The following is a 16,103-nucleotide window of genomic DNA, read 5'->3' as shown; positions in this document are numbered from 1 at the left end:
AAAGAACCCCAGCCCTCTTAGTTTATGGAAGGATAAGGAATTGGAAGGTTGTAATGTTTCTACCATTATGGGATAAATTGCTTGAGAACACTAGGATGGTTTTATATACCTGTTTCATTAAGACGCTAAGCTCTTGGCAGAAGACATAAGCATGACAGGGGAAGCATATACATGAGTGCATATGCAGAAGTGCATACAAAACACGTGCATGCACAGGTGGCAGGGGAGAAATAGACTACTATCTCCTAAGAATCAGTTAATGAAGAAAAAAATACAGATTGTGAAAAGACATTAGGAGTTCCTGTGTTGTGAAACCTGTACCACCAGTTATCTGCACAATACAGTAGTAACTCCAGTCCATCCAAAACCAATCTCACCAGTGAAAAACCAATTACAAACCTCAAAAGAAGCCCTCAGTCACAAGCCTGGACCCGATACTAATGAGCCAGACTGCTCAGGACTGCTAATGAGGTTACAGCTATAAGGATTTCCCTCTTCCCAGACAGCTAGCTGTTGATGCACTACAGCTTTCAGCTTGACATTTGATAGTAACAATTGAACACTGTTCACTTCCATTAAAATACTACATAGGATAGACAGCCGCAGGGAAAGATAGTGCAGGTTAGGATGACTACAGAAATCTATCTCTGGATCAGAGCCCTTAAGCTGCGACAGACCAGGGTAGTATTTAGTATTATACAAGCTTTGATGACACCAAAGTTATATTGATTGAACAAGCACCACCCCTTTTTCCAGCTTTACTTTAATCATGAACATTGCAAAAGCATTTTGAAGCAGAGGCTGCTCCAGAAAAAATACGGTAGGTTAAGTCAGTACCTGATTGAAGTAGTAATTCAAAGTTCTACTTACATGGTTTTTTGTCAATGCCAAGTACTGCAGATTGGTCAGATAACCAATTTCTTCAGGGATGGAGGTTAGCTTATTATAGCTAAGATCCAAAGAGTGTAATTTTTTACAAAGAAAGAGCTGCAATGGAACATTTTTAATATTATTATAATTTAGATACAATTGTTCCAGGTTTGATAATGCACCAATCTGCACTGGGACATAGGAAATACTGTTGTGCCACAACTTTAAGCAAGAAAGGTTCTTAAGGTGTTGAAAACTAATTATTTCTTCCACTGTTCTGAGATTATTTTCTTTTAAGTCAATTTCATGCAGATTGTTGAGGGTAAAAATGGAATGGGGAATGCGCTCTAAGTCACAGCAGATTAATTCTAAGGTTCTCAGGTTGAGCAGCTTCTTCAAGTTATTTAGCACTATCAGTTTGTTCCCCTCATTGTTGATAGACAAGTGCTGTAAAGAAGGCAGAAGATCTGTAACCACTTGAGGTATACGGGAAAGGTTGTTTTTTAAGTGAATAGATCTCAGATTTTTTAGCCCCTGAAAGCTTTCATTATATATGGAATTGTGATGATCTAGCATGAAATATCCTGTTAAGCACAATTCTTGCAGGTTTTTTAGATGAAAGACCCAAAATGGAATTCTTCCCATCTCACTAGATTTGAGGCGCAATGTTTTCAGATTCTCTTCTAAAAAACTGACTGCTGGATAATCCATAGTTAGTGACGAGTGATAAACATTAAGTTCTTTGAGATTGACTAGCTGGGTCACAGCTGAAGGAAGTTTGGCTTCAGGAATAAGTTCCAGGCTTAGGACTTCAATTTCTGCCAGTTCAAAGACGCTGTCTGGAAGACCATTTAACATGAAAAGGTGGAGCTCAATCTTGTCTTGGGAATTTCTTACTAGTTTATTTTTCAGTTTTTCCACTGACCATTCATTGTTAAGATTGATCTGTTTCAGTTTGTTTTCACTCAAATCAGACAGGAATATTGAGAATCGTTGGGAATAAAGAGGATCATACTGATCTGCCAAGTGGAGAATGAATGCAAAGTCATTCTTGACATCAGGTATATCACTATAATTACTTTTCTCTCTCAGTTTTTCAAAAGAGTATTGCTTAAGTGAACTTCTCAACATCCACCACAAACTGTAAGTACAAGTTAAGCCATAGAAGATCACTAAAACAACATAAAATGAAGCCAAAACTTTAAAAATCTCTGCTAGTGAATAAACACACTGATACCTTTTGTACCCTGTGAAGGCCTGAACATTGACTACACAATCAATTTCAAGTGTAATAAATGATAAATAGTAGGGGACATAAATTACTATTATTACAAATACAATGACTTTCACTATAATCTGTTTCATATACACTGTATATATGACATCCTTCTCTTCAACGTGTACTCTGAATTTCTTCACTTTTTCAAATATAGCTTTAGCTTGTTCCCCTTCTTTTTTGTCAAGAACACTTGAGGAATTTTCTCTTCCCGTTGGTTCCAAGCCAGGTTGGGAATATGGCAGGGACTGCCTGCTGGCCCCTATATCTACTGAACTCCCAGGAGGTGAAATCGCTGCTTTTGATTTGGCTATTGGCAACTTCCTCACAGACTGCTCAGCAACTGTTTCTGAGAGGGCACGCGTTGTCCATGGAGAATCAAAACACTTCTGAAGAATGGCTACAAAGTGCTCAAGCCTGGAACTTGTACTAGGGTAGTAAAGCCAGAAATTACTGCAAGCTGCAAAAATAAAGGTATGCAGAAGCACTAGGTATGGAAAAAACTTGGCAAACCAGTGAAGCTCTCTCTCATAACATACTGCATCAATATAGGAATACTGCTGCCGATGGAGATCGTTCTGGATTTTAAGAGGGATGATTATCTGTGCTGTAGAGCTAGCTGACATGTTAAGGTTGGCTTTAACTAAATCCCAAGGCACGGCACAATGATTGTCAAATTCTAGCTTGCAAGGAAGACAACACAATACTCTGGTTTGAGTAAGCTGGAGAGCCCCAGCAAGTACGGCAACTAGCAGCATTATCATGGTGAGGTAATACCAGAAGACATCCCACCATGGTTTTAGTATGTGGTAGGATGACTGGGCATCTGCTAAGTATTTGAGTTCTGTTAGCGTGATCATGACTTTCACCTGTGAGAGAACAGCAGCTGGTAGAGAAAAAAAAGAAAGAAAAGACATTCTTAGAGAATTGATAAAGCCAATTTTTGTCACCATTAAACACTTGAAGCTTATTCCCGTTTCCCCAGTTTGAAATGGGTAACATTTGCCCTAACATCCAGAGCATAGCAAAAGGATCCAAGAACTGCTGGCACCTAACTCTAGCCATCACCTTATTTATTTTAAGAAAGTTACTTGGAATGCAAAAGTTTAAACGAAGAGTGAACATAGCATCAGAGATCAGGAGAAAATGTATTCTGACCAAACATTTGGGTGCTCTTCAGAAACACAAGCAGGTGTAAGTTAAGGAAGTGTCTGGCACACTATCAGCAGCCCTTCAGCAGCATCCTAAACATATAGCAAAAGCTATTTCTTATTTAAGAAGAATCCCAAAAAATCAAATCAATATATTAACATGATGGCTCTTGTAATTTAGAATTTTCTACTACATTAAACCATGTTACTCAATTAAAGAAGAAAAAACAAAAATTCCCACAAAACCAGTTTTGCTTTATACAGTCTTACGTATAATTCCCATCTTCTCTCATCAAGAGCATTAAGCATACTGACAGAATTAAAGTGAAGCTAACCCAACCTGTTATTTTCCAATATTGCCATATATATATATATATATATAAATGACACACCTAACCCCCAGCAGCACAGGTTTTATTCATACTTACTTTACTAATTAAAGAGAATAAATACTTAGCAGTGCTCAGTCAGGAGGTCTACACCTTTTAAAATTCCTTGGACATGCCATCTTTACATTTGTCTTCATTCTGGATAGAGAAAACATTCAATATACTTCACTTTTAATTGCTTCACCTAAATAAAGGGCAAACATTTCAGCTTTCATTAGAACGGCTGCCTTGTTGCAGACATCAGGATGTAGCAAAGCTCGGCACTGCTACAGCTAAACGAAATGGAACAAAACATACTCAAGACGTGAACACATAGAATGAGATGTCAAAGCTTTGTACAGTCACATCAACATGAAACCCAGCAAACTGCTTACAGCAAGTCCTGTTTCAACTGGGAAGTAATCCTTTTTTTTTTCCTGCCAAATAACTATTGAAAATAAGATTTGCAACATGCAGTACTTCATGAAATAGAAGTCAGTCGTAATTTTGATATACCAAGGTTCGGCAGAAAGCCAAGATTCTCAAAAACAGAGGCCCTGAAACAAATCAAGAAACCATCCAGTGTCAATGGCAATACCACAGCTTTGGAGAAAACATCCTAGAAATTTTGTTAAGCAGTACAGATACAAAGGAATGGGGATGTTCTGTGTTTATCTTAATCACAGAATCATTTAGGTTAGAAATTACCTTTGAGATTGAGTCCAACTGTTAATGCTGCACTGCCAAGTCCACCACTAAACTATGTTCATGAGTGCCACATCTACACATCTTTTAAAGACCTCTAGGGATGGTGACTCTACCATGTCACTGGTCTGGATGTTCCAATGCTCAACCTTTTTGGAGAGAAATTTTTCCTAATATCCAATCGAAACCTTCCCTGGAGCAATTTGAGGCCACTTCCTCTTCTCCTATCCTTTGTTACCTGGGAGAAGAGACTTACACCTCGCTACAACCTCCTTTTGGGTAGTTCTAGAGAATGGTAAGGTTTTCTCTCTGCCTCCTCTTCTCCAGGCTAAACCCCAGCCCACCCGGCCCCTCCTCACAGGACTTGTTCTCTAGACCCTTCACCAGCTTTGCTGGACACACTCCAGCACATCTATGTCTCTCTTGTAATGAGGGGCTCAGAACTGAACACAGGATTGCAGGTGTGGCCTCACCAGTTCTCAGTACAAGGGGACAATCATTTCCCTGGTTCTGCTGACCACACTATTTCTGGTACAAGCCAGGTTGCTACTGGCTTTTTTGGCCACCTGGGCACAAGTTGGCTCTTGTTAATAATAGATAGATACTGGACATTTCAATTCCAAACAGAACTGGGTAGCTCTTATAAAAAGACAAACAACAGCTGAACTGAGGCAAAGCCTTATTCTTACTCCATATTTACATTCGAAGGGAGAAGAATGGCTGAAAATAAGTTAACCCTTCTTGCATTGATAAGACTACTTTAAATAGAATATAGAAACTTACCAGGCCCACTCAAGGGAAAGCAGCTGAAGGACAGGATGGTTACAGTGTACTTCTAGAGAGAAAAGAAATTGTCATCAGATCATTAAATATATGGACTCCAATGATTTATTAAAACAATGGTTCATTACTCCTTCCCACAGCAGTGTTTTAAAGATTCAACATCTGATGAGAAAAAAAATCTAACTAGATTCACAAGAACTAGGTAGAATAATTTAAGCTCTATCCCATCAAATCAATCACTTATTCACCAGCTGAAAATTGCTTTTCCTGAAATAAAGTACTGGCCCTTGTCATTGTCCCATTTCTAAGCACTAAAAGCTATTTAAGACCAACAGTTTTTGCACTTACATGAAGTTACTAACCCTACAACTGAGATGCTCTAACCATAGCTAAGAAATAACAATTTCTTAAATCACTTCAGCTCAAGTTGTGAAACCTGTAATTACCTTAAAATGAATTCTTTCAGTATAATTCTTTGGGGTTTGAATCTAAATTCATAGATGTAAAAGCACAATAACTTACTAAACACACCCAAACTAAGACATTCATTCTGCAAACAGTGTCTGGATCATGTCTTGACTGAAGCCAAACATGCTTGATTTGAATACAAACAGAAAAAACAAAAGCATTTTTTTAATTTCCAGCCTAGAATTAAACCCAGTCAACTCTTCTCACTCCAACTTTGTTACAAAAATGAAAAGATTTGAGACCCTCTTGAATTACCAAGAACAGGCTGAGAAACAAGTATGTTGAATGATTCAGAGATCAAAAGATATAAAGAACATTATTTTTAGCAAAGAAAAACATATTTGAGAAGTCAAAATGATCACTGAAGTGGCTGAGAGTTTAAATGAGTTTGAAAGGTGTAATTAGCATGAGGATGGGAGCAATTCTTTTCCTGATAAACAAGTAAACCTCAGCAGGGATTTGGGAAGATACTAACATTGTAAGAATATATTTTCTGTAACCAAGTGCATATTAGAGAAAGTTACAGGTAACAGTAATGCACATATCCACTTTTACACAAAGAACATCATTCTCCCGGTAACAGGCTTATTTTGGGGACTAAGCAAAAGAAGCTTATGAGGTACAGAGTATGAGTTATGAGTATGAGGTACAGAATTCAGAGTACAAGAAAGCGGTTAACACTGTTTGATGAAGTATTTTCTCTAAAACTCGCAGAAAGAAAACAGAACTTAAGCCAATTCTGTTAAAGACCTATTTGTATACTTGAGAGCATGTACAACCCAATACACCTTCTTCAAGCAATGCCATAATACTCAAACAAAGAAGTGGTTTGTTTTTACAGAGGCTGAGAGCTTTTAGAGACTGTAAGGTCTGTTTCTATCAAACGCTTGCTTTAAGTTGTTAGTTCCCATCAGAAAAGTCCAGCTACATTCTTGCTGCAGTTTTAGATACTTTCTAGTAGAAAGTATCACAGTATTAAGTGTTTAAATACGTGAACTCTGGTCTTGCTAATGAATGACTCCTTTTTGAAACCTTCCAATGAAGTATATGTGTATTCATTACAATTCTATGTATATGAAGTATCAGAGACATCCACAATACATACAAGAATAATAAAAATGTGAATTATTAATGATAAATTTGCTAAAGACAGTTTACTTTCAAATCCTATCTGTACGCCAAGGGTGACTAATCAAACAGAATAATGCTCAACTGTAATGGGTATGAGAAATTTCATCTGCAGCAGCTTTCAACCCATATCAAAGCCATAAAAGCTTTTCAAAGTGGCCTAATTCAATTGGCAATCTTTCTTAGAAGATGAGAGGCAGACATTATAGCCCCAGGCTAAGTGATGACTTCAGGAGAGTTAACCCAGACCAGTACCCAGATGCAGGTCAGAAAAGTAAGATAATACAGACCACTAATATCTAAGGCAATTTTTAGTTGCTTCAAGACTGATGAATCTGATCAATAGAAACCTATCCAGAATATGAATGAAAGGCTACCATTTTGAAAAAAACATTATCTATAAGCATCAGACAGTGCACCTCACTGTCCTCAGGCATCAAAAGGTTACTTAACATCACATTACTCTGTCATTTAGTCACTGCTTCTGTAATTTTAAGCACATTTAGTTAGGGATGGCTCTGAAGCAAGGGAAATGCTTTACTTCTCCTCTCCAAAGAATAATGGGCTGCAGAAAGCCAACACCTGACAAGAAACTTTGGTTTATTTTTAAGGCTATGCTGGTTTTGTTGATTGAGTATTCAGTTGGTGTTTCTGACACATTAAGTAAATCAAACTAGACTTATACAACTAAAGCATACCTTGACAGGTATTCCAGTGGTGTTATTCCAGCAGCTTCTCAATTGAGGTAAGAAATGCTGACATCCCAAGTAAATGTCTGTTTTAACAACTTCCTACCAAAAGTGATTCCTAAACTTCAGTACCTACTTAGCTTCTAGCTAGTTTAGATGTATCCCTTTTTCTTCCAAAATTTAGGATGCAAAATGAAATTCAATAATAAACTAGACAGGCAATCAATTTTACTCCATGGACCATTTTGAGAGTCTCCTATGGGATTTCTAATACCTGCTTATGGTCTTCTCATGCACAGCCTGAATCTCCACTTGCAAATAAACACTAATGAATATTCCCAAAGGAAAAAAAGTAACAAGCTTTACTTCCCCACACATTCATCACCCAAAACACATCTTTCCTGGCTAAAACTTCCCCTTCTATCAGCATATTACCATTTCCTTTTTCACATGTCCCCTAAACGACAAAAAGCCACTTACTGCAAGAGTTCAGGGGCAGGTCTGACTTCATGAAGAATGATAACTTCATACATACTCTTAACAGATGTGTTCAGATGACTGCATTTCCTTTTTTTAAGCTTCCTATTGACAAATAATAGACTACTCAATTCAAGCACTACTTTGATATATGGTCTTTCAGAATGTGTACCTTGACTACTTGTATGCACATCCAGATTCAGCGGTAGGATCTTTGTGACAGGGATTGTATTTTTGGCTCTGTATTCCACTGAATACAGAACAACACACAAACAACATTAGAGAAAGCTTCTTTTTCAGTTCCTTCTGAAGGTCACAGGAGATAACTGAAACATGTGTAAGTGATTATCCTTTTGTATTTAGGATAAACACAAAGACATTCCCATACTTTACAGTAACTAGCATATTCCTCAGCACATGATGTTCAAGACCACTAGCATTGTTACACATTTTCCATATCAACCCTTCAAACAACCAAAGGCCAATAATTACACCTAGAGACAATCTCAACCACTAGCGTCTGGATTAACTGGAGGCCTTGCCTGCCTTAAACACTTGCTCTCAAGCCAGTCCCCCTGAACATAAGATGTGGAATAGTAATAGCAAAGTTTTCATGCTGTTCAAGAAGCAGCCCTTGCTCTCTGGAGAGGTCTGCTTGCATAAAACTTTAGAGCCCAATAATTTCTAGGAAAACATTTGTAAACATTTTTAGCTTAAAATTGAATAAATTAGGCTTTATTTACATTTACTGTATATGGGGTACTCTGCTAGTCTTGCAAAATTAAGCAACTACTACTCAGCTCTACCACTACTGTACCTACAGCAAGCTGAGAAAAAGAGTACAACATGGCAAGTGTGTTTTAGTTTCCTCAGCTACCCAAAAGCTTGAACATTCCTAGGTTCAACAGAGAAGGCCTCAGAGTAGGTGGAAAAGACTTCTTGAAGGCAGCTTCATCTAAACTCAGAATACCCATCTTTATTCTATTAGTTCCTTTCTCTGGTACACTTAATGCAAGAGAAATACTTAATCTTGCAGTCTAATCTAAATTGAAAATAAGCTTTACTCCAATTTGATTTGCTTCAGAAGCACAAGACCTCTTGCCATCAGACTGTGCAGGATTAAATATGCTATGTTATACATTTCTGTCCCATACCTGCCACATCCAGAAGGGACCACTATCTTCCTTGAGGATATTGAGTTAACTTCTCATTAAAAGCCATCAATATGCAAGTATTAAGCCTTTTCTCTATTAAAGGAAGGCCAATAAAGAATTAAACATTGCTAGTAATGTATGTCACTGGTCAAACACTCACTAGGGAGATAGATCATCTTCAAACATTCCAGTTGCACAGGCAGTTAGAATTACATACCCATACGTCATAAAATATTGAATCACATCAGCAAGGTCTGCCCAAGTACATGAAGTTACTTGAACCTCATTCTCAATAAGTGGATGGGAGGGAGATACCAAGTCAACCATTTTAAGGGTTAAACTCTGTAATAAACTTGTATTACAAGACATGTATTTAAAGGTACGGTAAATGTACTTTTTATTTCATATTAGGACAGCCTGGAGAGCAATTTTAAATACTAATTCATATTCAGACATACACAGGCTGGTAAAAGTACTTTCTTCAGCCTTCTCAAGTTAAGTTTAAGGTGCTAAGGATGGTGTTCTAGCTAAAAGAGGTCACAATCTATGCTCCTGTGAAGACCTGCACTAGCAAGAAAAATATTCAGTTTAAACCCAAGTTTGAGACCAAATAGACAGGGAGTCAAGCACTTCACAGAACAAAACCAAACCACCTCAAACCACTGAAAAACAAGATGAAGAAAAAGGGGTAAGTTCATACAAACCTAAGTTTCCGAACAAGTAAGTTTCACAGTTAAAGAAAGAAGCAATCTAATGATAAAAACCAAACCCTGAAGTAAAACAAAAGGTAGCCCAGCTTTGTCTTGCACTTAATTGCATCAACACAACTGATCTCTTTGAAAGCAAGCTGTCTACTTACTGGGCAAATATCACTTGAGTTATAGTTCTGGTGCTTTCTAAGATCCCTACCAAACCAAACCAAATTCAGACTTGGAATCAAAACTCCATACTTCTAGCAAGCAATAGTCTGCACAACTTTAGTGCCCAAGCATGATTTTCAACTCAAGGATGCATTAAAAACAAAAAAAAATAGAAGTCTGTATCAGGTAATGGTAGAAATATGGCAGAGGAAAGAATCAAACTACAGAGACAGGTGTTATAATGCTGTGGTCTCCTCTTTCCTTGAGGACACATAAGGATAAACCTGTAGGCAAGCTGTAGGGCCCTTGCCAGACTGTGGGTCCTTTAAATATATTATATTTGAAGTTAAAATAATCAAGTTAAATTTAAGAGCTGTATTAGCATATAAAATACTGATTCCAGTAAATACCAAAACAAGCACCTGTTTTAAAGAGAGTGCTTTGTATTGGTTATACAAAGAATCCCAAAAGTAAATTCACTTAGAGAATATTTTGTTTCTCTAATATTTAACTAGTAATTTCATTAATTTAATTTTTATTCTCACTAAAAACCCTAGCATGTTTTTAGAACATTTTTTCATTTGCTCCATTAATTTACATGTCTTCAAACAGCTGTGCATCTCACATATTCCACTTGAAAAAGGAAAATATGAATGCAAGATGACCACCAAAACTCCATATTGGTATTACCCACTAAAAAATAGCTCTGCTATCACAAGCTTGGCAATTCCTAAAGAAACACAGCAAAGCGCATTAACAGATTTAAAAAAAAACAAACTCAAACTGTAAAGAGTTCCATAAGGCTTTTTTTTCTTTATTTAAAAAGAAAAAAAAGAAAGAGAGAGAAGAGTATCACTAACTGTACTAGTTCTGCCTGGAAGAACATAGCACATTGAGGTGTTAGTGATCAACTCTGTCAAGTTAACAGGCTCAGGCCTGTGCTGGGCAGATCTCTTGGCCAGAGACTAAGCAGAGCCATCTGGTAACGGAGAAGTCTGCAGGCAGCTCCCACTTGGTATGAGTCAAACACCACCTGCATGTCCTTGTCTTTATCAAGAAGTGGAGCAAGAAGTCCTCCTGTGAACATCTTTCCTGGTTGACAGTAGAAATGATGCAGACTCGCTTGCTTATAAGAAAGCCTTCCCACCAGTAAGGCCTGCATGTTGTGCAGCACAATGATCAAAAGCTCATTTGATGCTACACAACTCATGTTCCCAGCTTCTAAAGGGATCTATGATTATCTACATTATTCTCTTTATGATGTCAAATTTTAAATTACACTGTAGAGAGTCTGAGGGCTTTTCTTGCCGAGATCATTATGGACCAGCACCTCTCATGCAGAACACAAACCATAGAGATGGTCTTCTAGAAGGTCACTTCTGAAATTCTCCTGAAGTAAAAAAAAGGGGCCCAAAGACACTAAATCAAAGAACATGTCCCAAATATCTTTTATATTGCACTGTACAGTCTGATCACATTCCATCCATTTTCAACACAAAGGTTAGTATTTAAAGTGAAGCACTATTTCTATCAGCCTCCTTTCCCCCTTTTTTTCTGGCCCCATAACACTTTCAAGTAAACAAAAAACTTCAGTACTGAACAACAAGTAGGAGAATTACATGCATTCCTACTACTTCTAACATTTCTAAGAGCCCAAAGAACTGTATTTTAAGCATGGCCAACAATGTGCCATGCATTTAGGGTGCCCACAATGAAGCACACCATTTAATGCAAGTAAGTCAGTTCATATAAAGTCTCAAAAAAGAGGCATAGCTACACAAACAGAATCAGCACCTAAGCGGTACAGGAGACTTACTAATGAACCTGAAGCCAAGCACGTTCAAAGCACACATCAGTTACCTCCTCATAGACAAACCTACTTTTTTTAAGTGAAGTGTTAATGGATTTGTGAAATAGGATTGAGAGAGCACTGAAATACTAGACTATATTATCCACAGCAATGTACTTAGTATCACCCCAGAATCGCTCAAGCTACCATAGACCCAACAAACTTACAATCATTAACTTCACGTGTAGTTAAAGAAACAAGTAGTTACAAATCCATTTGTGTTTTTCCTTTAAAACAACTAACCAATCCCCCCCCCAACTGGATTTTAAAATCAGTATGGCAACACTGAAGACAGAAATGGTACACCAATACTACTAGCAGCAGTACACCAATACTACTAGTAGTCTTCCCTTTCAAGTTGCAAAGAAATCTCAAGAGTATATTCAGAGCATTAAGTATGAAAAAAGTCTCCTTGGTTCTTCACCTGTTCTTCCCCAAGCAAGGAAGACTACATGACTAGACCAAAAGCAGTCTTAAAAGGTCTAGATTGGGTCTGCTACCTGTGGCATGCTGTTACCTTACAGCTCTCCCAGAAATCATCTTACACGAGAGTACATCAAGTCCTTCATCCCACTGCTAACACAGCTAACAGAGTCAGATACCTCCCAACTGCATGAATTAAGATTTTCAAGCTCACTTATATCTCCTTTTTATTCCCATAACCACATTCTTCAGTTTCTCATGATGAGAAATATAAATACATACCCATAAGACAATGGTATCAACAGTATCCCTCATATCCCTCCAGTTTGCTCTAAAGGAAGCCTCAATGGTATATATTTAATTTTGCATACCAAGATAAATGCTACAACAGAAAATTAATTTTTAACTCCTTAGTTTCCAGCAGTCAGACAGATAGTCACGATCCTCATTCATTGTACTGCTATGCTCAGGATATCAGAAAGCAAAGCAGAGCAAGATAACACTGCAGAATATTCACAACTTTACTATTACAAGATCTTTCTACCAGCAGATTCTTCAGTTATAATATAGCTTATTATATTCAGTCTTCAAGAGCAGTAGTAGTACAAGAGAGCCAACAGCATAAAGCAGTTTAAATTTTACAGAAGACCCTCTTTCCTTAGGAAAGGGCAGGGAATTACTCATACATGCTCTTCTATTTTCAGTCTGCTTTGCGATGAAGTTGTAAATGCCCAAGATAACTCCTGTAACCCCACTAGAAACAAGTCAGAAATAAGGAAATCTCAGAAAGAGAAGCCCTGGACTATGTCCACACACCTGAACTACCTCTGAATTAATTTCTCAAGGAGCACAGGGAGAGCTGCAGAACAAAGTGAGTAGACCATAAATCCTACCTAAGTCAGGTAAGCATTTGGGTCAATTCTGTAGTCCAAAGGCTATCAGGCTGCTATAACTAGGCTATCAACATAATTCATGTCATACTATACACACTGATGTATTAACCAAAGCATGTTAATATTCCGATTTGATCCTTCTAGATAAAGGTCCTATAAGGAATTCAACAGCACTGCATTTAGAGATGGAAGGGGGGAACACTCTTCATCCCATAGGAAGTCCTGATAGTTTTCCAGGGAGCAGAGTACCCAAATCCAATTATTTTAGACATTCAGTACCTCCATTCTACATTATTTTCATAGCCTAAACACTGCTTTCTAAAACAATAACAATACCCAACCCAGTTAATAGGGATATTTATCTCTGACAGCTGAACAGCTCTATGCAAGTGATTTTATTTCTCCCTACCTCAAATTCCTCAACTGTAAAGTCATGGTAACGGTTCTTCTATTCTTCATAAAGTATTTAAATGACAAGATTATAGAGTAATACCACTTCTTACTAGATGATCAGAGTCTATTCTGGATTGTACTACACACACTATTCCTTTTCTGCATAATGGGCAGACAGTTATCACCTTTGCCTGTTCTCAGAAATATGCGAATTTGTATTTATACAAATTATTTACAAAATATATTTATACTCCTTGTTCTAGCTGGAATCATTTTGATGTTTCTAAAATATGAACCGTAATCTAATACAGTAAGTTAAAATCCCGACATTCAGGCTAAAAAGGAAACTGATGGGTTTTCAGTATTTACAGACTACCATGACCAAAGAGTGCCCTATCAAGATAACAGATGTTGAGAACAGAAATCTCAGCTGAGGTCACAAATCAAAAATATATACCAAATACGCTCTGTCTCTGCAAGATAATTATTACCATGCACAAATACAGCTACAAGATTTAAAAACAGTCAAAAAACAGTAGTTTGGCATTAGGTTTTCCTGATGCTGCATAAGTTTCTTGAAGAACTTTCCAGAAGGCAGGCTTATTACTTCCACAGACAAGAATTTAACTGCATCTATGAAAAAAAAACTATTATCAGGGCAGTAATACAAAACACATCTGATTTCACTCTATTAGTCCCCACACTGGAAAGCTGAGTCAACTTTCAGCAGTGGCTCATATCTCTTCTCAGAAGCAGCAGCTTTTTATCTTGTTTAAGAGGATAGTTACTCTTGAAAGCCATCCTGACAAGTTGAAACACTAGATTCTAGGTGTTTGGTCTAGGCATCCAAGAGAAAATAATGACACTAGGTAAGTTTCAAGTTACATCTGATTCAAGCTCCGGTACTCTTTTTGCATAAAGGCTCTCCCGAAACCCATCTTGTTACCTTTTTTAGTAATCTCCCCACCCCAAAGTCAAAAAACTTGTGAAACTCCACAGCCAAATACAAATTCACCTGCAATGGAAATAGAGTCAGGTTTACTAACCCTCTGGCAGGGAGCATGCTGTCTGCACAATTACCTCAATCTCTTAAGTATCTTCCTGTTCATATTACTCTATATTACATATTGGTTAACTTGATAAAGCAACCAGCTACATCTTATATCTTAATAAATATGTCCTTTAGTCCTTTCATTTTTGCATTGCACATGCTGTGTAACTGCATGGGTACAAATGACTTATCAACGGCTAAATACGTATCTACAGTTTGAGAGCTGCACAGATGCATAAGATCACAACAGCAGCATCATGCTTATCAGAAGCATCTCCTAGAACAATGCTAGGCTTCAAAACCCTGCACAAGCAATCAGACCTGAGTGCTACAGTAAGCCTATAGTAATCCTGCTTTGCTTCCTGAGCAAACACGAACTTAGCAACTATGTTTGTGCTTTATACTTCCATCAAGCCCAGGTATGCTGCATAATAGGGTCCTTTGCTGCACAAAGTTTGCTTTGAGTGGGGTGTCTGAGGAAACCTAACAATGGTAAGATTTTTCAAATAGCAATACTAAAAGAAAAAACACTTCTTGGTATGAAGCCAAGTTTAACAACTTCAAAAACAAGAGTTAAGGGTTTTAACATCACCTGAATCAGTTAAGAACTGTGAAGTAAAAAAATTCCAGCCCCATATTTGTAAGAAACTTGCTAATAGTTTGAAGCAAAGCAGACACTACTTTCAACAACTCCAGTTCAGTAAAGCACTTGAGTATTGACACATCCCATCTGACTTCAATTCATCAACGTTTGGGTGCTTTCCTGACTTTGAATCAGTGTCATTGCAAAGGCAGTATTTAAACAACTGTTTAATAAAAATAAACAAACAAGAACTTGGAAAACAGTTCTCCTGTACTGCAAAGGCACTTGCAAAGTAATAATTATTTTCACACTTCCATTGGCATGGGTTGGAAGAGAGAGTTTATCTTGTTGATAACTTAAGCACAACCTAGAAACAGTTTTGTGTTAAAACTTTTCAACTTGTCCTCTGTTCTTCAAATATTTTGGATTGCACAACAAATACACATCATGGTTCTGCTTTCATTCAAATGGAAAAATTAGTTTAAAGGACAAATAGTTTAGGATTAGAGTCTAAATTTGCAGCTCTTAAATTCAAGCCTAGTCAAACTTTGCATGCAGGTGAACTTTAGCTAACAGAAAACACATGAATAAATACCCAACAACCAATGTATCAATAAATATCCAACTAAGTACTCATAAAACAGCAATATTCTCCCTAGAGAGCTAAGGCAATGATGTCAGGGAAATCAAGGGTTACATTTCCTGGGGTTTTAAGCGAGAGCTTTAAAATCAATGCCACTTTAATTAAGCCTCAGTAACTGTATGACCATAGTTTAGTAGCTGATGTATCACAGAACTGAAACTTTTATTCCATATTAAACAAAAACCACAACTCGTATCCCCCAAAGAAACAAAGCGTTTATTACAATGTCTTAAGACTACTAACAATTAGTAACAGATTGTGTTACTGCCATATTCTTTATTGGTATCACTGGATGCCTTACTAGCATTGTTAAACCTTTCAGTTTCTCACAATCAACTA

The 16,103-nt window shown here is 37.3% G+C and overlaps 1 protein-coding gene across 6 annotated transcripts in view; it reads right to left on the bottom strand.

Annotated features, from left to right (window-relative positions):
• LRRC8B (leucine rich repeat containing 8 VRAC subunit B) overlaps nucleotides 1-16,103 on the bottom strand; it is a 31,689-nt gene that overhangs the window by 1,483 nt on the left and 14,103 nt on the right. For 5 of the 6 annotated variants that reach the window (XM_062613109.1, XM_062613105.1, XM_062613106.1 and 2 more), the window contains 3 exons: nucleotides 5,154-5,205; nucleotides 3,726-3,824; nucleotides 871-3,032 (listed from right to left, as the gene is read on the bottom strand). In XM_062613109.1, the coding sequence (XP_062469093.1) occupies nucleotides 871-3,006 (2,136 nt within the window). In that variant the 5' untranslated portion in view covers nucleotides 3,007-3,032; nucleotides 3,726-3,824; nucleotides 5,154-5,205. Of the gene's footprint in view, nucleotides 1-870; nucleotides 3,033-3,725; nucleotides 3,849-5,153; nucleotides 5,206-16,103 lie in introns of those variants that run through there. The other variant, XM_062613111.1, reaches the window with a different exon arrangement.

Source organism: Pezoporus occidentalis, unplaced genomic scaffold, assembly GCF_034315485.1.
Source record: "Pezoporus occidentalis ecotype Australia unplaced genomic scaffold, CSIRO_AGI_Poc_V1 ctg164, whole genome shotgun sequence".
NCBI lineage: Eukaryota > Metazoa > Chordata > Aves > Psittaciformes > Psittacidae > Pezoporus > Pezoporus occidentalis.
This window is presented reverse-complemented; position numbering and strand designations above follow the sequence as displayed.